This window comes from Thamnophis sirtalis, unplaced genomic scaffold (genome assembly GCF_051295495.1).
Source record: "Thamnophis sirtalis isolate CommonGarterSnake01/CBP01778 unplaced genomic scaffold, rThaSir2_p1.2 scaffold_4, whole genome shotgun sequence".
In the NCBI taxonomy this organism is placed as follows: domain Eukaryota; kingdom Metazoa; phylum Chordata; class Lepidosauria; order Squamata; family Natricidae; genus Thamnophis; species Thamnophis sirtalis.
Window position 1 is genome coordinate 13,337,973 of NW_028261384.1, and position 23,553 is coordinate 13,361,525.

Genomic DNA, 23,553 nt, shown 5'->3' on the forward strand with positions numbered 1-23,553 from the left:
TCAGATCTGGCCATGGGGCCACCCTGGAAATAGCAAAGGACCAGTCCACAGTGCATTGGTGATATTCATCAGGCTATGAAAGGTTCTGGAGAACCGGTAGCGTAAATTTTGAGTAGTTCCAAGAACCAGCAAATACCACCTTTGGCTAGTCCCCGAGTGGATGGGAATGCAATATCCTTCCCACAGGAGAGGGGAGAGAATGGGGATTTTGCAGTATCCTTCCTCTGCCATGCCCACCAAGCCACGCCCTCAGAATCAGTAGTAAAAAAAAGAATTTCACCACCGCCGCAGCGCCTCTGCCAATGAAAACGGAGCCATCAGAAAACTCCATTTCTGATGACAGAGGGTTGCAGGAGGCCATCACAGCTGAAAACAGAGCTCAGGAGCTCGTTTTTGCTGGCAGAGTGCTCAGGCCACCACAGGCGCCCTCGACACGAGTGACGTCAAGCTGGCCATGCCCACCCTGACCACAATCACCCGAGGTCAAACACAACCCTGATGTGGCCTTCAGTGAAATTGAGTTTGACACCCTGATCTATAGAATAAGAAATCAATAAATCACTATTCTTCAGTTTAGACTCAAACTACTTTCTTTATTCCCTTAGCAAATGGGGCTGTATTTTTTTGTATTTTGTATTTATTTGTCTTGTATGCCGCCCACTCCCGAAGGACTCCGGGTGGTTCACAATAGACAAGGGAAGGGGGAAGACTAGACAAAGACAACACTTTATGCTATTTAAATATTTTTATTCATTTTCATTTTCAATTTTGTACATTCACTTATATACTGGATATTTACAATAATAATAAGAAGAAAAGAAAAACCCCAACCTAAACACAACTCATAAACCCAACCTATCACTTTCATACACCCCTTCTTCTCCCCCTCCAACTTTCCTTTCTCCCTCCAACAATCACCCCTCCTACTTCCCTTTCCCCTCCTGCCTTCCTTTCTCGCCTTCCTCACCCTCCTTCCCCTCTCATCCTCCTTACATTCCCCTCTTCCTCCCTCCTTACTTCTCCCTCTTCCTTTCCTCTACTTCTCACTATGGTGCATTTCTCTATTCCTTAATCTATAAAAGAAAAAAGAAAGGAAAAAAATAAAAAGAAAAAAAAAGAGAAAAGACAACACTTTAAAAACAAAACCGCAACATTCACAATTTCCGCGGGGCTGGATGTTTCACAGCCCCCCCGGCCTGCTGGAGCAGCCAGGACTTGGTGGCTTTGCAGAAAGCCGGGAGGGTCGTAAGGATCCGGATCTCGACAGGGAGATCATTCCAGAGGGCTGGAGCTGCAACAGAGAAGGCTCTCCCCCGGGGGGTCGCCAGCCAACATTGGCTGGCGGATGGAATCCGGAGGAGACCTAACCTGTGAGATCTGATCGGTCTATGCAATCCAATTAAATAACTAAACTATGAATATCTCTACTGAGGGTTTTCCTTTTTTTTTTTGTTCCCAAGTGGATGATTATTATTTTTCCTCATTATTTAGGCTGAGCCACGGGCTTTTCAAATCATCTTTAATTTCCTTCACTCAAGTTTTCTCCGCTGCCATTTGTTGTGCCTTCTGCTCTGTAAGCTGCTTTCTCCATAGTAGTCTGTAAGGAAAACAATGTTCTGCCACTTTGCATACTTATCCAGCCAATCTTAATCCTTATCTTTGCATATTTTATCCTATACTGCAGGTTGATCTCAATATGAAAAAAAATTGAGTAAGGACAGTCACATTAATTTGATTTAGGTATGCTTTTAAGAGTGTCCCATCTTTCAAATCCACCTAACAAAATTAGAAGGCAAGGACTCAGAGCTATAGCTTACTTTTCACTAACTATAGCTTAGTTTTCACTGAAACACTTCTTGTCTTCCACTTGCTCCACTTTAATCATTTAAAGACAGATGTGGCTTGCTGTTTACTTCTGCTTTTGAAACTGTTTTCTTTTATTCCAGCAACAACCCAAGATATTTGAACTGGTTATTTTCTCTGTTTGGACTGTTCTGAGACAGAACACAGACCGTGACCGATAAGTTGTCAAAATCTTTTGTTTTGTTAGCATCAATTTTCAGGACATGTGAATGGGCATGTTTGCAAACCATACAAGTTGTCAGCGGTCTCTGTGACAATACAGGTCATTTATGTAATAGGTTTTATCATGCCTCGTGCCAGTTGTCAACAGCTTTCTTCAATATAGCACTATGACGCTGAGAAGCAGGAGTGACAATACAAATTGTTGTTCCATACCATTTTGAATTATTTTGAGAATCCATTTCAGATGCAACATAGCTGCTGGAATTGCTGTAGTTCCTTGTACTAGACTTATGGTTCTTGTTGTGCCTCTTAGCACTATTTACTATTTACAAAGATGTTGATGCCATGAATGCTATCTAATTCTCTACTGAAGAAAGTTGTTGACAGTGTGGGGACCAGTGGTGGGTTTCAAAATATTTTAGAATCTCTTCTGTAGGTGTGGTCTGCTTTGTGGGAAGGGCTTGCCGGTCATGTGACCAGGTAGGAGTGGCTTGCCAGCCATGTGACTGGGTGGGCATGGCCAACTAGTAAAATATGGTGAAACTCACTTAACACCGCTCTTGCTTAGCAACTAAAATGTTGGCTCAGAAACTCTGGCATTTGAAGCACACAAGTCTTAAAGCTGTAAAGTTACAAGACCCTTGCACCCCTAACCCTTTAGAAAAGAAAAACCCAGGGATGTTCAAACTTGGCAGCTTTAAGACTTGTGGACTTCAACTCCCAGAATTCCTTCTTTCGCTCTTCATCTTGCTGATGTGCGGACGGGCGGGGGGGGGGGAGCTGGAACCAGTTCTAAACAGCACTGTAGATTTGTGGAGCCTCTTCTATACAAGAGGTTAGAACTGGCAGGAGCCCACCCCTGCTGGGGACCCTGATTGTTGGGGGCAATATGCTGACACTGTAAACTGCTTAGAGTGGGCTATAAAGAACTATGAAGTGGCTTATAAGTCTAAGTGCTATTGCTATTAGCATTGTTTATATTTCAAGATCCTTAAAAATGATGGAAAACTCTTTTTGCAGCATAAAAACTATTTATCTAAGTAGAGGCTCACCTCAGAGGTGCTATAACAGTGGGTTTCTGCACTGATCTAGATTTGACTGGATCAGCATTTTCCAAACTTAGCAACTTCAAAATGTGTGAACTTCAACTCCCAGCATAGGAAATTCTGGGAGTTGAAGTCCGGACACCTTAAAGTTGCCAAATTTTGAAAACATTGAACTAGATCAGGAATGTCAAACTCGATTTAATTGAGGGCCGCATCAGAATTGTGTTTGCCTCGAGGATGGGGGTGGCCAGAGTGGGTGTGGCCTGCTCAACATCACTCATATCAGGGGCACCTGTGGTCCTGGAAGGGAAGGAGGGATGGAGAGAGAAAAAGGAAGGAAGGAAGGAAAAGACAGAGGGAGAGAGGGAGGGAGGAAGGGAGAGAAAGAAAGAGAGAGAGAGAGAGAGAAGGGGGAGGGAGGGAGCGGCAAAGTAAGAAGAAGGGAGAAGGAGAAAGAAAAAAGGAAGGAAGAAAAAGGAAGGAAGGAGGGAAGGGAAAGAAAGTGAGAGGAAGGGAGAGAAGGAGAGAGAAAGAAAGAGATAGTGAGAGAAGGAGGTAGGGAGAGAAAGAAAGAGAGAGAGGGAGTGAGAAAGAGTGACAAAGAAAGAAGGAGAAGGAAGGGAGAGAGAAGGAAATAAAGAAAGAAAAAAGGTTATGCTGTGGAGAGGAACTTCAAGGGTATTTTATGAAGCACTACTTTGGAAATCTGCTCAGTTTAATTAATGTGCAGCTCCATTATATTCCAAAATTGCATGCAGATATTTTTCTTTTTTCTTATTCTTAACAAATAAATATGCTTTATTACTGAGTATTAATTCTGAATAAAACTTTTCATGCTTAAAACAAATCAGAGGCTTACAGAAAAAAATCTTTTTTTCCTTGTGGTCTCAATTTTTTTTTTATTTAGCAAATGCTGTGGCCTTATTCCTATCTTGCATGATTTCAAACCTATATACCGGTAGTTTTATTCACAATGACTGCAGTTATAAAGAATAAGGATGTTTGCAAGTGCAAGATGGAAAATTGTGAGTGAATATTCAGTGCAACTAATAATTTATTAACACTAGATGGCCTCCTAAATCACAAGGAAATTAGTGTACACTGCAATCAAATGTTAACAGGATCTATTCATAAGGAAAATAGTTGTGTACTTAATTAATGAGAAACATTTTACTATCTCTCCTTCTTTTAAAGCAGCCTATAAACCAGATTTTATGTGTATGAACGTGTGTATCTTCCCTAAGCAATCTATAATTGTTAATTTTCCATTTATTTACAAAACCAAAGATTATTATAACATTCTCTTTGGTCTTAAAGCCTGTTTTATTTAAAGCACAGCATGGAGAGAAATAATGGGCTTTAAATTCATTGTTAGCATTTTTAATAAATAGACAATTCCACCCTTCTTATTATGCTAAGATAATGAAGTTCTTCCTTCTCCTAATCAGAAAATTAAATCAATACATCACTTCATGCAGTGGAAAGTGTGTGGACTTTTTTTGCCATCTTCTTTCCAAGCAACACAGTACATACATTTACATATTCAGCTTTCATGGAGGAAGCAAATCTCCTACCCATTAACCAAGCTTTTAAATTATTATCTGTATGCATTCTAACAACATATTTCTTATACTGCAACATCTATAAAAATAGGAGAGGATAACAATTAGAAATAAACTGATATTGCTAGTTAGTAGTCATAAAATTAATTACTATTTCTGTCTCCAGAAATTCTGGAAACACTAGGTAGAATTTGTCCTTTATCATTGCATAATTACTGTTAGTGTTGTAATTATATTTACTGTACCTTTATAGGGACAAATAAATTTCTTTTCCACCCCAATATATCTAAATGTCATGTACAAGAAAACCAGGGAAATTAATTAGTATACATCTCATGGTGAACCTTTTCGATACCGAGTGCTGAAAAGGGAACACGCGTATGGGCGGGCGGCACCCAGTGCCAATTAGGGAGCATTTCTCATGTGTGCACATGCTTAGCATACACGCACATGCTCATCTGGGTCTCAACCAGGAAGAGGAGCTGCCCAGGGGGCATGGGCGTGCCGGAAAATTAACTTCTGGTTTCCGGCATGCACATGTGCGCCAGCCAGCAAGTTTTTCAATTACTGCTGCACAGGCGCAAATGCTGATCAGCTGAGTGGCATGCATGTTAACACTGGAAAACAGAAGATCAGCTCTTCCAGTTTTCGGTACTTCCGCACACAGGCCAGCTTATCATCGCATGCGCACCAGAAACCCAGAAGAGGAATGGGAAAAGCCGTGAGTGCCGTGCAACATGGCTTCGCGTGCCACTTTGGGAATGCATGCCATAGGTTCGTCATTACGGTTTTAGGATAAGAAAGTGATTGGTTGCATTTTGAAGTACATACAAGGAACTAGAATACAGGGAGTCCTCAGTTTATGACAATTGAGACTAGCATTTCCATTGCCAAACAAGATGTTTGTTAAGTAAATCACACCTAATATTACAACTTTTGCCATAGTTGTTAAGAGAATCACATGGTCATTAAGTGAATCCAGCTTTGATTTTGCTTGTCAGAGCCAGGTGGGAAGGTCACCAATGATGACCACATGACCCTGGATGCAACTGTCATAAATACATGTCTGTAAGAGCCGAGGTGGCGCAATGGTTAGGGTGCACTACTGCAGGCCACTTCAGCTGACTGCTATCTGCAGTTCAGCGGTTCTAATCTCACTGGCTCAAGGTTGACTCAGCTTTCCATCCTTCCGAGGTGGGTGAAATGAGGACCCAGACTGTGGGGGCGATATGGTGACTCTGTAAACCGCTTAGAGAGGGCTGAAAGCCCTATGAAGCGATATATAAGTCTAACTGCTGACTGCTATTGCTAGTTGCCAATTGCTGGATTTTGACCACTTCTTTATACCTGGACATTTTATATTAACCGTAACTACAATTATATCTTCTGAAGTATAATTAAACTGTGCAAGGTTACATATTCTCAGACATACCAAATGATTAAATTCAAGGCTAATGAGAATGTATGAACTTAAAAATGCAGACTTCTGCTGTTTTAAGATTAATTTTTTTTGTTTGTGAATTACATTAACTTAATAAAACATTAGCAAATATTTGTTCTTTACAAAAGAAATAAGGACTTTTTTAAAAAGTTCCTTTCTCTCCATCATTATCTATAATAATTGTATGTGGAATTCAAAATGGAAACATTGCAATATTTGCAAAGTCCACTGACTTTAATTCTCTACTGCTAAATTTATTCTCTCTATGTGGGACTGAAAGCAGGGGTGGGTTTCAAAAAATTTTTACTACCTGTTCTGTGGGCATGTCTTGTTTGATGGGTGTGGCTTGTTGACCATGTGACAATAGGTGTGGCTTCATGGTTATGTAACTAGTTAGTCATGTGACTGGGTGGGTGTAGCTGGTTGGTCATGTGACTGGGTGGGCAAGGCCAACTTGATGTCACTCACGTCAAGGGGCGCCTTGCCTGGCCTCTCCTCGCCTCAAAGTCCTCAATGAAATACAATTTCTCTGTCTATTTATTTACTACTAAACATCCAAAATATACTATTTAATCCTATGTATATATGCTATATGTGTACATACATATTACATAATATAGAGTGTTTATAGGCACACAAAAAGATACACACACACATACAAACACACACACCTCTTCTAACACTATACACATTCAACCTTACTGCATTTGGAAATACACACCCAGAGTCTACTTTCTGCCACACATTTAACCATAACTTCTGTACATTAGAACATTACACATGCCTTCGGATGTTATTCCCTAGCTTGCACATGACTGATGTAGTGAAACTCACTTAACAACACTCTTGCTTAGCAACCAAAATATTGGGTTCAATTTTGATCATAAGTCAAGGACTATTTCTGCCTTCCTCTGCATGACAGCCTTGACCTAGTAAACTCCTTCTACTTTCTGGCAATTTTCCTCTCTATTCGAGGCACCCAAATAATACAGATGATATAAGGTTTCCTGCTGGGGCAGGGAGTTGGACTAGATGACCTCTGAGATCTCTTCCAGCCCTAGATTGCTGTATGGTTTCAAAACGTCTTCGGAAGCTATGACTAGTGTCAGGGTTAGCGGTCCTTACTTCCTCTCTTTTCTCTCTGTTTCTCTCACCCTTCCTTTTTCTTTTTTTCTTTCTCTTTCCTTCTTTCCTCTCTCTCTCTCACTTTCTTCCTTCCTTTTTTTTCTCTCTCTCTCCCTCTCTCTCACACATTTTATGAATCACATCTAAAGGACCTCTAGAAGTCTTGTTCAAAACTGACTGTATTCTGTGACAAAAGCTTTAGCTCAGATTCGTTAACTTGATTATAAATGATCCCATTTAAATAATTTAGGGTTATTTTAAGAATGTGGAAATCAGAAGAACAATATAGTAGAAAAAAAGAGAGAGAGAAAAGAAAAGTGTTCAGTTCTTAATATTTGAATGTATCTTCATAATAAACATATTAATAATAATGTATTAGAATATTTCCTTTCTTCCTCCATTACTCCCTCCCTCCCCTCTCATTTCCATCTCTTTCGTACCATCTCATTTCCTGCGCATGTGCAGAACTTAAAAACAAGATGGTGGCACCAACTGCAGAACCAGTTTGGGGGACCTGGCAGGCCTGGGTCGCTGCCGGTTTCAGCAACCCAGGCCACCAAACCAATACTGGTTTGGCCGAACCAGGCTGAACCAGTACGAACCCACCTCTGACTGATAGGCGTTTATTTGTAAAAGAAGAGTGAAGGGGGAGAGAACATATCCTAGCAAGGGAAATGTTGGTTATATAAATATTACAAACATAAATACATACAAAAATATTGTATCACCTTTAAAATAGGAACAAACAGGAGGAAAAAAATTAGCAACGGAATGTTTGAAATGTTTTTAAAAACGTGAAAGATGATGTTTATAGGGTTTATGCTAAACAGATACAAATAACTTTGGAATGCCCTACAGCCGTGATGGTGAACCTATGGCACCCGTGCCACAGGCGGCATGTGGAGTCATTTGTCAGGGCACGTGAGGCCAGCTGACTTCAGCCTTCTTTTGAGGCCATTAGCGCAGAAAACCGGCCCTATGGGCAAACCGGAAGTTCAGGAGCAGACTTCCGGTTTGCTCATAGGACCAATTTTAATCCTCCGGAGCATTCAGGAGCCTTCAGGAGGCTTCCCTGAAGGCTCCAGAGGATGAAAAACGGCTCTACAGACAAACCAGAAGTCACGCCTGAAGGCCCCTGAAGCTCCGGAGGACAAAAACCGGCCCTACAAGCAACCAGAAAGTGACTTCTGGTTTGCTCGTAGGGTCATTTTTTGCGCTCTGGAGCCTTTGGAGAAACTTCCTGGAGGCCCCTGAAAGCTCCAGAGGGCTAAAACCAGCCCTATGAACAAACCGGAAGTCATTCCCAAACTTCCAGTTTGCCCATAGGGTCAGTTTTTCGCACTCCAGAGCTTCAGGGAAGCTCCTGAAACCTCCGGAGGGCCTCCGGGTGGCGGGGGAGGCTATTTTCGCCCTCTCCAGGCTCTGGAGCCTGGGAGGGTGAAAAAATAACGCCAAAAATGGGAGGGCGTGCTGGTCGTGCACGGATGTGCGCAGATGAAAGAAAAACCGTTATGTTCACTATCCCTATATAAAAATACAGTCAGCCACTGTGGCAGTGATAGCTAACCTTTTCCAGACCAATTGCCCAAAGCCATGTGCCTGAACCCACAAAAGACAATGTGCGTGTGGCTCCCATGCATATGATGCGCCCCTCCCCCCATGCATGCACGCCATGAGACATGAAGACTAGTTGGCTGGCGGAAGGCACGCGCAAATGCGGAAATAAGATGGGGTGACTGCTTGTCTGCCCCCAGAGAGGGCGCTGCATGCCACTTATGGCACATGTGCCATAGGTTCGCCATTACAGCAATATGGTATAAAACTGAAAAACATTATTTTCCTTTGGCTACATAAAAGACTTCCAGTTGGGAGGAAAGTTTAATCATCCTCCTGATGTCCAATTATGAAGCTTTTTCTCCCTACACCTCAAACAGCTTAGATGTGAGCTCTGGGAAGTTCAAAGCAATGAAGCACAGCTTTATGAGCCGATTTAAGTCAGGTATTTAGGTTACACTAAAACTAATGCTATTAGCAAAGTTTATGAAGCCTTGGTGACTTTAAGTTTCTATCTGCATTGAGACCACTTTGATTTATCTGGGTAGGTTTGGGGTTATCTCGAAAAACAGAAATAGAAAAACTAAATGTAAGATAAATGGAATTCAATGAAGTTGATTGCAAATACATCACCTGGAGGCACCCCGTGTAATTTGGACAAGCATATTTTTTTAAAATAAATAAATTATATAATTAAAAATAATTTGATTCAGTGGTTAAGATACTGGACTAGAATCTGGGAGATCATCAGTTCTAGTCCTTCCTTAAGTATTAAAACAGTCTGAGTGATTTTGAACCCCCTCACATAATATACTTATAATAGTGAGCATTACATTAAAGCATTAAATCTGAAACAATTGGTTACCTAGATTTATTGTTTCTGTTGTAGATGCTTGCTTTTGATTTTGGGAATCATACATCATTTTGAAATCACTGCTGTGATAGGCAATGGTTTTTTCTATGTTTTCTCTGTGCATTTCTCCTTCCTCCATCAGGTGAAAATAAGATATTATTTTTCAAAATTATGGATGTATGTTACAGAGATGGGTTCCTGCCAGTTCACCCCGGATTGGGCGAACCAGTAGTGGTGGCGGCAGGATGCTCTGCCCGCCCACCCAAACGCTTCTGCGCATGCACAGAAGAATTGCGCGAGCAAGTGCATGACCGAACCCGTAGTAAAATAAATTGCAACCCACCACTGGTATGTTACTAATATTTTTAGGATTCTACTATGGCTTGCTTTGCTTCTTAAAATGTGTGAAAACACAGGAAGTTTTGAACAGGCTGGTATCTAATAAAGCTTCTCTGATGAATTATATTCTTCATATTCATGCAGATCAGCCTTGCAGTTATGAATCATCAGATTTATAACTTGTTTCAACCTAAAAGAAGTCCACATACAAGCGTCCAAAATACATTCTGCCTTTTCCAGTGTTCAACCAATCCCTCTTGCTTTCCATATTGAGTTTACAGGGACATACTTGAGACTCATAGCCATGAAATCATAGAATTGTAGAGTTGAAATGAACTGCAAAGACCACCTGATCCAGTCATCTGTAAACCTATTAAACCATCCATAAGAGTGGTTGTCTAGTCTTTTGTTAAAAATCTCAAGATGGAGAACCCATAACATCAATAAGCACGTTATTCTATTCTTGAAACAATGTTGTTGTTTAGATGTTCAGTATTGTTAAGCGTATCACACTAGTATTATTATTAGATATTGGAAGTTGTCAGAGGTCAATCCAATCACTATTTTTCTATGCAACCAAATACTAAATAAATAAACTGTAACAGGAATTAAAACAAATTCTTACTATTCTTATCTAAATTAGTAAATTTGTTATATTGAAAAAACAGCAATAATAGATTTTAATATTCAGAAGTTCTGGAAATGTTGACTTACAAAAATGTTGATGAAATATCAAGAATTATCAATTAAAGAATCATCCTGCGATGTTAGGCAATCCATTAGAACAGGGGTGGGTTCCTGCTGGTTTAACTGGTTCGGTAGAAGAGGTTCCACAAATCTACCATACCAGTTATAACCCGTTCCTCACAGAGCGCCTGCCCCACCCCCCCTCGCCCGTTCCATCGCCGCTCATGGGCAGTAGCTTGTGCAGCATGGCCGGCTTCCTAGGACATCCCCAAATTTGCCTAGGAGGCGTGGCCGCCAGCAAAGCACAGGGGCAAAATCCAGTGGAGGCAGGAAGGTTCTGGGCACTCTGGGAAACTGCGAAAGCAACTGGGGAGTGCCGAGAACCTTCCTGCCTCCGCTGGACTTTGCGCTCTTCTTCACGCGCTCCTCACAACTGCAATAGACGTCCAGAAGTGGCAGGGACTTTTGGGCTGAAAGCCCGAACCCCATTAGCCACAAAAGCTGCTTCTGGACATCTATTGCAGTCACGAGGAGCGGGCGGAAAAGAGCGCAAAGTCTAGCAGAGGCAGGAAGGTTTTCAGCACTCCCCAGTTGCTTTCACAGCTTCCCAGAGCGCCCAGAACCTTCCTGCCTCCACTGGATTTTGCGCCCTTCTCCGCGCACTCCTCACAGCTGCAATAGATGTCCAGTAGCAGCTTTTGGGGGTAATGAGGTTTGGGTTTCCAGCCCAACAGTCCCCGCCGCTTTTGGATGTCTATTGCAGTCGCGAGGAGCGTGAAGAGAAGAATGCGAAGTCTAGCAGACAGGAAGGTTCTCGGCGCTCCCCAGTTGCTTTTGCGGCTTCCCAGAGCTTCCTGGCGAGCGAGTGAGCAAGGAAGGATCAGGCATCCTGATCCTCCCTCGCTCGCTCGCTCATCAGGAAGCACGGAGAAGACCGCGAAGTCCAGCAGAGGCAGGAAGGTTCTCGGTGCTGCCCAGTCACTTTCGTGGCTTCCCAGAGCTTCCCAGCAAGCGAGCAAGCCACTCCCACAAAACAAGCCACACCTACAGAAGAGGTTCTAAAAAAATTTGAAACCCACCACTGCATTAGCACCAATCTAACACAATTACTTCATTCATAGACAAACTAGATTTCAAATACAGCTAGAAATGTTCTTGCTTTACAGGAGAAGAAACAGGGGTGGGATTCAGCCGGTTCGGACGAATTGATAGCTCCGACGATCAGCTGGGGAGAGAACTTGTTTGCTGGTTGGCCCACGCATTCACCCCTGCGCTTTACTTACCTATATCCTCTCAGCTGATTCATACAGCAGAGTGGATTGCCGCACCTCAGCTGTGCTACTACCCAGAAATAATGTGGAAGTTAAGTTTTGTTAAAACTGGTAACATGCACAGAGCACATGTCAGACACAGGTGCATGCAGGGCATGCAAAGCATACGATCAATGAACCGGTTGCTAAACTGGCAAGATCCCACCACTGAGAGAAATTCACAACAATACAATACCATACAATAGCAGAGTTGGAAGGGACCTTGGAGGTCTTCTAATCCAACCCTCTGCCTAAGCAGGAAACCCCATTTCATTTCAGACAAATGGCTATCCAACATCTCCTTAGAGACTTGCAGTGTTGGGGCATTCACAACTTCTGGAGGCAAGTTGTTCTAACTGCCAGGAAATTTCTCCTCAGTTCTAAGTTGCGTCTCTCCTTGATTAGTTTCCACCCATTGCTTCTTGTTCTACCCTGAGGTGCCTTGGAGAATAGTTTGACTCCCTCTTCTTTGTGGCAACCCCTGAGATATTGGAACACTGCTATCATGTCTCCCCTAGTCCTTCTTTCTCTTAAACTAGACATATCCAGTTCCTGCAACCGTTCCTCATATGTTTTAGCCTGCAGTCCCCTAATCATCTTTGTTGCTCTTCTCTTCTCTTTCTAGAATCTCCACGTCTACAAATCTATTAATTCTTCTCAATGAACCTGAAGCTTCTTTGCAAATGTCTCAATTTACTGGAGCAGGGGAAGGGGTCTTGGGAGAGGAAAATAAAGTATAATTTTGAGAAGAGAACACTTTTCTTTCTTTGCTATCTTTTTAACATGAGTCTTAATACCAGAGCAAAAGTGAGTGAGAACAAAAGGGGATCAAACAGTCCCATGGGAGGGGACAAGAGAAATAATAATAGTAACCTATGAAATGTGAGTCATGACATCACAATTCAAATCTAGTAACATTACTTGTGACACAAGCACGAAGGACTGAAGAATGAAATCATGACATCATGACACTTTGTGTCATTTCTTTTATCATTACAATTAGTAATGTACTGGTTTGAAGTTCTGTAGCAATATTACCCAATTAATTGGATTTGAAAAGAGTTTTAAAAAGCCAAGAAGCAACAAACTTTTTAAACTCTTGAATTTTTCATAAGCAAAATAGTTCAAATCTCACCAGGCTCAAGGTTGATTCAGCCTTCCAAGGTGGGTAAAATGAAGACCCAGACTGTTGGGTTAGGGTTAGGGGCAAATTCCAAGCAAGCTTCCAGGAGGGCTTAAAACTTTTCTTTAAAAATCTGAATATAATTTAAAAATATGAATACTTTCCTAAGCAAGGTGCTTGTCAAATTAAACATACTTTCCTAAGCAAGGTGCTCATCAAATTAAACATCAGTACTTTTGTTCTTCAGTTGTGAAACTGCTGTCCAGATACAGTTATATTAAATATACCACAGATACATATTTGATCTAGTGATTAAAAGTACAGGATTAAAAACTGGGAGGCTATGCCTTCTAGTCCTGTTTTAAGCATGAAGCCAGATGGGTGAATTAGGATCACTCATTCCCTCTCAGCACTGAGAAGAAGACAAGAGCAAACCATTCCAACAAATTTGTCAACTCTTCCAGAAATATTCAGTAACCTAAAAAGAGGGTGATGTTCTCATTGTCAGGGTTGGTGGAACCACAGAAGCAGAAAGGTGTTATTAGGGCAACTTGCATTGCTGTAGGACAACACAAAAGAACACAGAAGCCTCTTTCTACTGCAAAGAGTGCACAAGGATAGTCACTCTTGTACCAGGATGTTGTTAAATCTTTCTGCTCACAACATAGATGGAAAAATATTGTAGAGAAAGAGAGGCTTAAGATGTTATGGGAAGGATAAGATATTTTTTTTTTGCACTATATTGAATCATCTAAAACATATAAAGAACGGTTGCTGGAATTGGGTATGTCTAGTTCGATGAAAAGAAGGACTAGGGGTGACATAGCAGTCTTCCAATATCTCAGGTGCTGCCACAAAGAAGAGGGAGTCAAGCTATTCTCCAAAGCACCTGAGGGTAGGACAAGAAACAATTGGTGGAAATTTCCTAACAGTGAGAACAATAAATCAGTGGAACAACTTGCCTCCAGAAGTTGTGAATTCTCCAACACTGGAAGTTTTTAAGAAGAGGTTGGATACCGATTTATCTGAAATGGTATGGGGTTTCCTGCCTAAGAAGATTTGGATTAGAAGACCTCCAAGGTCCCTTCCAACTCTGTTATTCTATTCTATTCTGTCTCCACAACCGGTCTTCGGCATAAATATCTAGGTTTTACCTACCAAATATCAATGCTAAAGTTGCTTTCTTTCAGCTCAAGCCAAGCTCACTCAGAACTAAACAAAACAAAGTTTAGTTTTAGTTTAGTTCAGTTTAGTTTTACTTTTAGCTTAGTTTATTGTCATTGCACATCATACAACAAAATTAAATGCCATCTTTAGTGTACATTATAACTATAACAATAAAAACCCGAATACACATCCTTCACATGTTATATAATTGAAATTTAAAACCCAATATTGCATTAATATTGCACTATACCACAGAATTCAATATAGTTACTGCCCTGGGATAGAAGCTGTTTTTCAGCCTATTTGTCCTTGTTTTTATTATCCTGCCAGATGGTAATAGTTCAAAAAAAAAAAAGTGCCCCAGGATGAGATGCATCTTTAAGAATGTTTTGAACTTTCTTAAGGCAGTGGGAACTATAAAGTTTTTCCAAGGAGTGGAGGGGGCAACCAGTGATCCTCTGGGCAATGACGTCGACCCTCTGGAGTGCTATCCTATCTGCCACTGTGCAAATGGCAGACCATACACAGGTGGATTTATTCCCATATTATCTTGTAGCCCCATGCTCCTAAGAGCACCAATCTCTTATTTTAAGCAACAGCTTCCTATTTTTTGTTCTTTTTTAAGAGGACAGTGCTGCAATCCTCTCCCTAATGCAAGTGGGCTTGAATTAAGAGCTTCATGCTCTTGTGTATTTCTGCAGTGGCGAGCATGCTAGTCATCCATTAGCAGCAAAACTAAAATAGTTGCCTTCTTTAAGAATACCTCTTATTTAATTATGGCCAAAATCTATATGGAGCCTATTCTTCTGGTTTCAGTCACTGCCACTCTTGGAAAATTCAACTTTCATGCTTATCAAATCAAGGGTTTTAAATATTTGACCATATCTTTCCAAGCCTCAGAGACCTGGTATCAACAGTAAAACAGCATCCTTGCCAATATTATGCCTGCCATAAATTTCCAAGCTTAGTTCTGCATTTTATCAATCATAATGGCAATGACTGTAGTCCTGCTGAAATAAACACATTCTGAGCAAAGTCATTATCCACATGTCATACAGCATGCAGATCAGATACTAAAATGAGTTATGTGACAGGAAGCAATCCAAACTAAATATTTGAGACTGTGAGACTCATATCTTATATCAAATTCCTTCCTGAGAGTGGAATCTAGCCTAATTTTTTGAGAAATGAAATTCTGCTACTTGAAATTTGGGATTAAATTAACTTTTTTTTCCTGGCAGTACAGCCATCTTGCCCTAGCAGGATATTTTTATGTCCTTACGGAAGACAAATATTATCACATAATTAAAACATAATGGATTATATTAAATCTTGATTATAGAATTCATTTATTACTAAAACATAATGTACCCATGAGAAGGGTTTAAAATCCTGATCATCTCCTATCTGCAAGATCAGATGTTCTTCTTCTACCTCTTGAATAACTATTGTAGATGGTGAAATTTCTCAATCTTTTCTCTTTATAGTCTTCTTTCGAAAGCTAGAATGCTCCAGGTGAATTGAACCTCAACTATACCACACAGAAATAGATCTGGCAGGAAATTATGGGAGCAGAAAATCAACGCATCTGATAACACCCGGATAACTAAAATTGAACAATTTCATCCAATCTCATCATCACTGTCTTTACCACATTGGCCATATCTTATTGTCATCTCATTTTTCTTCGATTTCATTCACTCTCTCCAGTTATTTCTCCAACATTTGAAAATATATCCATTTTTCCTTTCAATTGTTTATCTTCTTGGTTATCTTCCTCTGTTGTTCATCAAGCATCACTCTTGTTCAATATATTCAAAAGCACAAACTTATTATATCCAGCTGGAAAACTGTTGCTGTTTTTTTTTAACAACAAATGCTGCAGAGATATTTACAACAAAGACTTGTGATTTTGGGGAATGTGATCCAATTGTTGGGAAAGATCAAAGTTAAAATTAAATTTTTAAGGAAAAGCTCTATTGTTAAGAATCAATCAAGAATATTTGATCCTAGAAGGGTCAAAGATAATGATTGTGGCGGTTTATGGTGTATTTGAAGCTGTTGTATAATTTCAGCAAATGACATACAATAATAGATTGTTAACAGAGGGCTTTAAAATCTAATCTTGCTGTGGCTTTATCTGTTAACCATGTTTTATACACACAAACACACACACACACACACACACACACACACACACACACACACACAGTGTATATCTAATACAGTGTTTCTCAACCTTGGTGACTTTAGGTCCTGTGGACTTCAAGTCGCAGAATCCCCCAGACAGCTATGGGGATTCTGGGAGTTGAAGTCCACAGGACTTAAAGTCACCAAGGTTGAGAAACACTGTTCTAATATATTTGGTTGGGTAAACAGAACTGTAGATCATGAATTGTGGGCCTGTTTCACAATGTTTGAAATAAATATATTTATTTCAATAATATATATTTACCTAGTATTCCACTAGAGGAGACAGTCCACATGTGAGTTTTTTTCTTTATCTTGTTTTTTTCCCCATACACATTTTTTCTTTTTTTAATTTCGTATTTAGTTTTGCTTTGTTCTTGTATTTGTTCTTTTATTTTTTTTGCAGTTAATATTGTGAATAAAATACAACATTTATTGCAAAAAATATTTAAAAACACCTTTTAGCTATATAATAATTTTGTTGTCAATATCTTAAACATTTTACCTCAGAACTCCATTCCAAAATCAATCTACTAGAAATCCATTTTCTTGATCCCTGAACACACATTATCCCACCTCATCACTTTTCAACTCTTCCATCCTTGCTGTTCAAAAACTCTTCAGAATCTAGTTCCTTAAATAGCTGCACTTTTTATTACTGTATTTTTTGGAGTATAAGATGCACCTTTTTCCCTCAAAAAAGAGGCTGAAAACCTGGGTGCATCTTATACACTGAATGCAGCATTTTTTGCCTCCCAAAACCCTGCCCCCTTCATCAAAATGATTGTGCATAGCTTTTAGAAGGCTTTCACAGATCTCCTGGGGGCTGGGGAGGGCAGAAATGAACGAAAAACAGCCCATTCCTCCCCCCCAGCAACACTCTATAAGCTTCCTAAAGGCTATCCATGCCCATTTTTTGACATGAAATGGACCTTTTTTGCTCACTTTTGCCCTCACCCCCACCCCCCAGGAGCACTCTGCAAGCCTCCTCATGCCCTTTTTTTGGAGAAAAAAAACCAGGCCGTTTCTGGGAGGTTTGCAGAGTGTAAAACTTTTTTTACAAAATTTTCCTCTTCAAAACCTTGCTGCGTCTTATACTCTGGTGCATCTTGTACTCCGAAAAATATGGTATTTGATTTCCTCAGGCATAGAAGCAGTGCAAGAGGGGTGTCATACTGGATTTCTTCAAGGGCCAGATCAGCATTGTAGTTGTCCTCCACTGGCCATTCGGGTGGGGGAGATGGGATAGATGCCTCCTGCAGCATCCTGCCAGCCAAAATGGGGCATGGGGGCCTCACGTTGGAGGGGGGTGTATCCTATTTTCACTAGCAAAGGCACCATGGGCCAGTCCTTTGCTATTTCCAGCCTGGATGGAGAGATTTGGCCTATTCATAGAATTGCCAAGAGTTTGGACATGACTGAATAGCAATAGCAATAGCAGTAGACTTATATACCGCTTCATAGGGCTTTCAGCCCTCTCTAAGCGGTTTACAGAGAATCAGCATATTGCCCCCAACAATCTGGGTCCTCATTTTACCCACCTCAGAAGGATGGAAGGCTGAGTCAACCCTGAGCCGGTGAGATTTGAACCGCTGAACTGCTGATCTAGCAGTAGCCTGCAGTGCTGCATTTAACCACTGCGCCACCTCGGCTCTTACAATGGGTAACATCATCATATTTATGGAGTAGTATTGCTTCTTCCTGCCCTAAATCTTACATGCCTGTGACTTTTTTTAAGTATTGAAGTGTAATTTCCTCTTTGATACAGTATGTTAATTATGCTAATTTTGAGAAATGCTACATTCTTCTCAAAAGCTTTCTTGTGCTCTCCCAATTTTGGAGATTAGACAGTTTATCACCTGTTTTATACTTTCATTCCCAATACTTTCCTTGGAGAAACCTGTGTGATTTGAGTCCCATGATCTATCTAGTGTTCTCAAATCTTTCCATTCCTCCAGTCTTTAGTCCGCCAGTTTTTTCCTTCTAAAATTTCCTTTATGTTTTTTTCTAGTAGTTTGATTGCTTTTAAATGATGTTGCTTAAACCATTGCTAAATATACGCTAAAAAAAATCCCTCAGATATGGCGATTTTCTCATTGCCAAATTTTATTACACAGAATTGTTACAGAAAATAATTTTGTAAAAGTGAATCACAAACATTATTTCTACACAATAGGACAAATGCTTGTTGTCTTTATTTTTTCCTGGAATTTTAATCTCCCAATTAAATAAAAAAAAAATAGGCTGATTTTTATAGTTGAAACTGAGGTTGATGTTTTTGTTAACTCAAGGGAAAATGGGTTGCAAATCAGTTTAGGTGCACAGTTTTATAAAACTAAACAGGAAAAACTATATTCATATATCTCATGTATCTTCAATCCGTATTCAATAGCAGCGTAAGATAAATAAAAATACCCCAAGATGTTTCAATCAATTAAAATATACCATCAAAAAATATCCAAATGTATTATGCACACTTTCATATGATCTAAGAAAGATAACCTGTGCATGAAGCCATGCTCTAGATCAGTGTTTCTTAACCTTGGTGACTTTAAGTCCTGTGGACTTCAACTCCCAGAATTCCCCAGCCAGTGTAGTTACACTGGCTGGGGAATTCTGGGAGTTGGAGTCCACAGGACTTAAAGTCACCAAGGTTGAGAAACACTGCTCTAGATCTTCCATAAATTGTCTGTCCATTCTTTTTGTAAAATGTCCTCCTTAATTCTTTTAAACTGTAGTTTGAAATGTGTCCTATAAATAATCCTAGCTTAATTCCAATTAGTGTATCTTTTTTGGCCTAGAAAACAAACTTTAAAATGAATTATTTCAGCATGCTTTGAACAACAATGTATAAATACCAATCCATTTATCTGTTCCTGATAGTCTTGTAAAGCAATTCAAGGACAAAAGCTGAATTAACTTGCTCTTTCATATTAAAAAAATGAGCTTAGCTTATAAAGGTTGTTATGAAACTGCAGGTTTTCCAATTTCTTCATAAAAAGGAATGGTTTTTTCCCCCCAATATACTGGAGTAAACAATTACAACAGTAACTATGAATCAAATGTTTGTTACATGATATATGATATTTGGATTTAATAGACTTTTGTCAGTCTTTTTTAGGCATGTGGTTTTTTTTTAAATGGAAATGACAAGATTCATTCATGAAAATCAGTTATCTGCTTACTATGGGCAGTTTTAGGCTAGCTCCATGCATTACATTGCACTATATGCTTAATGGGGATTGTTTGATTTTATTGAGTTAAAAGATAAAGGTCCCCCTCGCACATATGTGCTTGCCATTCCCGACTCTAGGGGGAGGTGTTCATCTGTTTCAAAGCCGAAGAACCAGTGCTGTCCGAAAATGTCTCTATAATCATGTGGCCGGCATGACTAAATGCCGAAGTTGCATGGAACCTTCCCACCAAAGTGGTTCTTATTTTTCTACTTGCATTTTTACGTGCTTTCGAACTGTTAGGTTGGCAGAAGCTGGGACAAGTAACGGGAGCTCACTCCATTACAAGGTGCTAGGGATTGGAACCGCCGAACTGCCGATCGACAAGCTCAGTGTCTTAGCCACTGAGCCACCGCATATCCTTTTATTGGGTTATGTGAATAAAACCATCAGAACTTGCAAATCATAGTTTCTACTTGTTCTATGAACTCAAGCAATTGTGCCTTATACAATGTGATACATGGTTAAGAATGTGTGAATCCAATCATGAAAACCTGTGTAGGGGTTAAATTCTTAGACTATGATTGGAAGACTGAGTTTCAGGTTTCCTGTCAACCACTGAAGAATTCAGGGCCAATCATCTCTCTCACACCCCTATCTACCTTACAAAGCTGTTGTGGGAGAAAATAGGAGGTCAGATCACTGACTTTTGCTCTTGAATTAAAGGTTACAATAACTATATCCTATCTTTCACACGCACATATAAATACATAAATATATGCACATATATAGAAAGATATGCTCTTTTGTAGGGTTATTTTAAAGACAATAAAAGTAGAAACATGGGATATGTTGAGTGTCGTGGATGAACAACCTACAAATATAGGAATCATTTAACCAAATTGCTTGTCCTCTTAACTTTTGGGGCACTTCATTCCCAAACACACACACTCCTCCCTTCATACGCATACATTCCTACACAAACACACACACAAAGATGCTCTTTTAACAAGATCTTCCTGTGGAATCTTCAAGATACAGTATATTGTTTTATAAATTAGATGAACTTGATTTGTTAGATTAATGTTAAGACTGCACTTAAAATCTAGGATTACAGTTCGAAAACATCTAGTTCCTAGAACTCAAATACTATGAGAATCAAAGAGTTGAATGAACGAGACGGGCTTTTAAAAGATTAAGAGTTAGCATTAAGAACTATTGAAAAATATGTTTGCTGAATATTCCGATACATTTGAATTTTTTCTTAATTTAGGGAGATTATTTAGTGATTACTCTCTAATAAATCTAATTTTGAAAGATTTCTTAGAGTAGCACAAACAGGGATCATTAAAGATCTCAACATGTGGCTAGAATGTTAAATAAGATTTCAGTTGGAAGGGAGAACTTGTGAGAACTCCACCAAGTTATGAACTATTTGGTTTCATAAGCCACTGTAGCCAAGCTCACATAATATTAAGTTATATCCATAATATACAAATTACTGCAGCTATTTATGAACTTGTAGAAGCCAAAACAACATTAAATTACAGCACATCACAATTCATGAATATGAGCGTCAGGAATTATTTGACTGGAAAGTCTGAACTCCACATGAAAAGTAAAACGAACGGAAAGAAAGATCCATGAATGGAATATATACAAGTATAAAGTTTTCAAGGTGGCGCAGTGGTTAAATGCAGCACTGCAGGCTACTGCTAGATCAGCAGGTCAGCGGTTCAAATCTCACCGGCTCAGGGTTGACTCAGCCTTCCATCCTTCCGAGGTGGGTAAAATGAGGACCCAGATTGTTGGGGGCAATATGCTGACTCTCTGTAAACCGCTTAGAGAGGCCTGAAAGGCCTATGAAGCGGTATATAAGTCTACTGCTATTGCTATTGCTATTGCTATCTCATTATAAGGATAATAAAGTTATAGAAGTGACATTACTTGGTTTGGTTAAAAAAAAATAGAATAATCACCAGTCAACATGCTGACTCTCCAGAGGGAATAATGAGCGGCTCAAATGATTCCACAGGGTAATATGATTTTATTTTCTATAATCTATAATTTGTCTTTGAGTTGAGTATATCAGACAGATTTCATGCCAGATTTAATTCAGGAGAAAAAGTTCTGAATGGACAAAGCAATGGGAGATGCATGAAAGAAGCAATGGGAGGAGGGTTTAGTGAATAATCATTTAGTAAGGATCATGTATAAGGGAATGGAATCAGTAGGTATCTTTAGCATTCTGAAATTATTTATATCACCTGATAGAAGTGCAGTAAAGCCTTTAGATATAGATGCATCTCTTGAAACCAGTATGGCATTTAAAATTAGTGACTGTAATAGCAAACTAGTATCCAAATGAGTCTGTTTGTGTGAATTATATTTCATGAAGGTGACTTTTTAATCTTCAAAGCCACCAAGAGACCCTTATTCTTAAAGCAGCAGGTTTAGGCCTTTTTTGCAAGTATAATGACAATGTCAAGCCAGAACATGCTTTATGATGACCCTGGTGGACTTTAAGGAACCAATGTGTGCATAATTAAGAACCCTTATTTCATCTAGCAGGTGTGAGAACTGGGTAATACAGAAGGGGGCTGCTTGGAATCTGAGATGGGCAACATCAGAAACAGGTTGGGTTTCATCAGGAGCTACAAGCAGGTAAGAACAGGTAGGGAACCAATTGTGAATAGAGGAGGTGCGTGGGGGAGATTAAATAGGATTCTGATTATAAGAAGCAAAGTGGACATGCATTGTGGACCTCTGGAAGAACTGGGGAGGGGGCGGGTTAATTATCAAAGGGAGGAATAAGACATTCGTGGCGAAAGGCGAGGGGGAGAGAAGGGGCGCTTCCAGGCCAGGTCGATGGCAGGAAAGATGTCATGGGCCTGCGGAGAAGCTCCAGCGCGCGAACGAAGAGCAGATTGTCCGGGCTCCCTTCCTCTCCCCGACGCAGGCGCTGTCTTCGGATGTCCAAGGTAGCGGGGTCCCTTCCCGTCCCCTCCGGCACTACTTTCCCGCCGGGGCTGGGCAGGCGGCCTGAGCTCACCTGTCAACGTCCCTTCCCCGCCCTCTCCGGCTTTTCCTGCGGTGGCCGAAGCTCCACCTGCCCGGTTTGCTGCCGCGCGCGCCGCGTCTCCCCTTCTCACCCACTCGCCCGCCCTCCCGCCGCGGCCGGAGCTCGCCACTCACCGAATTTGGCCTCGGCCGCAGCCGCGGCTCCGGCTCCAGTAGGCAAGAGGGGTCGGTGCCAGGCGACGACGAGGAGGAGAAGCAGCTGCTGCAGCAGGCGGCCAAGCAAGCGGGAGCCGAGCGACCCCATGGTCATGCGTGGCCCATGGCAAGTGCCCGCGGCTGCCTGGTACTGGCCCCGAACCCCGGCGCACCACTCAGTCCATGCGCGCCGCTGCTCGGCTGGCCCTGGGCAAGGCTGGCAACGCCACCCGGCTCCGGCGTCTCCAAGACCCAGGACAGCGACCAGCGCCGTCCCTCGCCCGCCTCAGCCCCTCCCTCTTTCCTTCCCCCCGCAGGCGCCTCCTCCACTCCCTCGCCCCGAACGGCCGGCGACGAGGATGCTCCCGTCGTCCCGCGGCTGGCCGAGGCGTTCCTTTCCGAGGCGGGAGAAGGGCGCGAGCCCCCCGACCCCGCCCCAGCTGCCCGCTTCCCTCCCCCGAATTCTGAGCCGCTCCAATTCGAGGCGCGGGTGCCGAGAAGCCCCTCGACCAAAATGGAAGCGCAGGGCTCCGGCACTTTCGACCGTGCCTTGACTTGGCAGCCCGGGGCCTTCGATTGGGGAGCCCACGGCCCCGCTCTCGCTTCTTGGTGCCTCCCCTCCCATCCTCACCCCACCCAAGCCTTGGATCCGTCTCCACGCCCTTCCGCACCCTCAAAATTGTGCCGCATGCCCCTGAGTGTAAGCAAAAGGCGGAGTGCCTTGGCTGGGACTACCGTAAAT

General features: G+C 41.2%; 1 protein-coding gene across 3 annotated transcripts in view; it reads right to left on the bottom strand.

Moving 5' to 3' along the window:
* The window catches only part of PTPRN2 (protein tyrosine phosphatase receptor type N2), a 722,783-nt gene extending 699,762 nt beyond the window's left edge, over positions 1-23,021 (bottom strand). The window contains exon 1 of one of the 3 annotated variants that reach the window (XR_015696316.1): positions 22,791-23,021. Coding sequence is in view for 2 of the 3 variants with exons in the window: in XM_087712495.1 (XP_087568621.1) it covers positions 22,791-22,926 (136 nt within the window). In the remaining variant the exon portion in view is untranslated. The remainder of the gene's footprint in view (positions 1-22,790) is intronic. The other 2 variants (XM_087712495.1, XM_087712494.1) reach the window with 2 other exon arrangements.
* Positions 23,022-23,553: the final 532 nt, after the last annotated feature.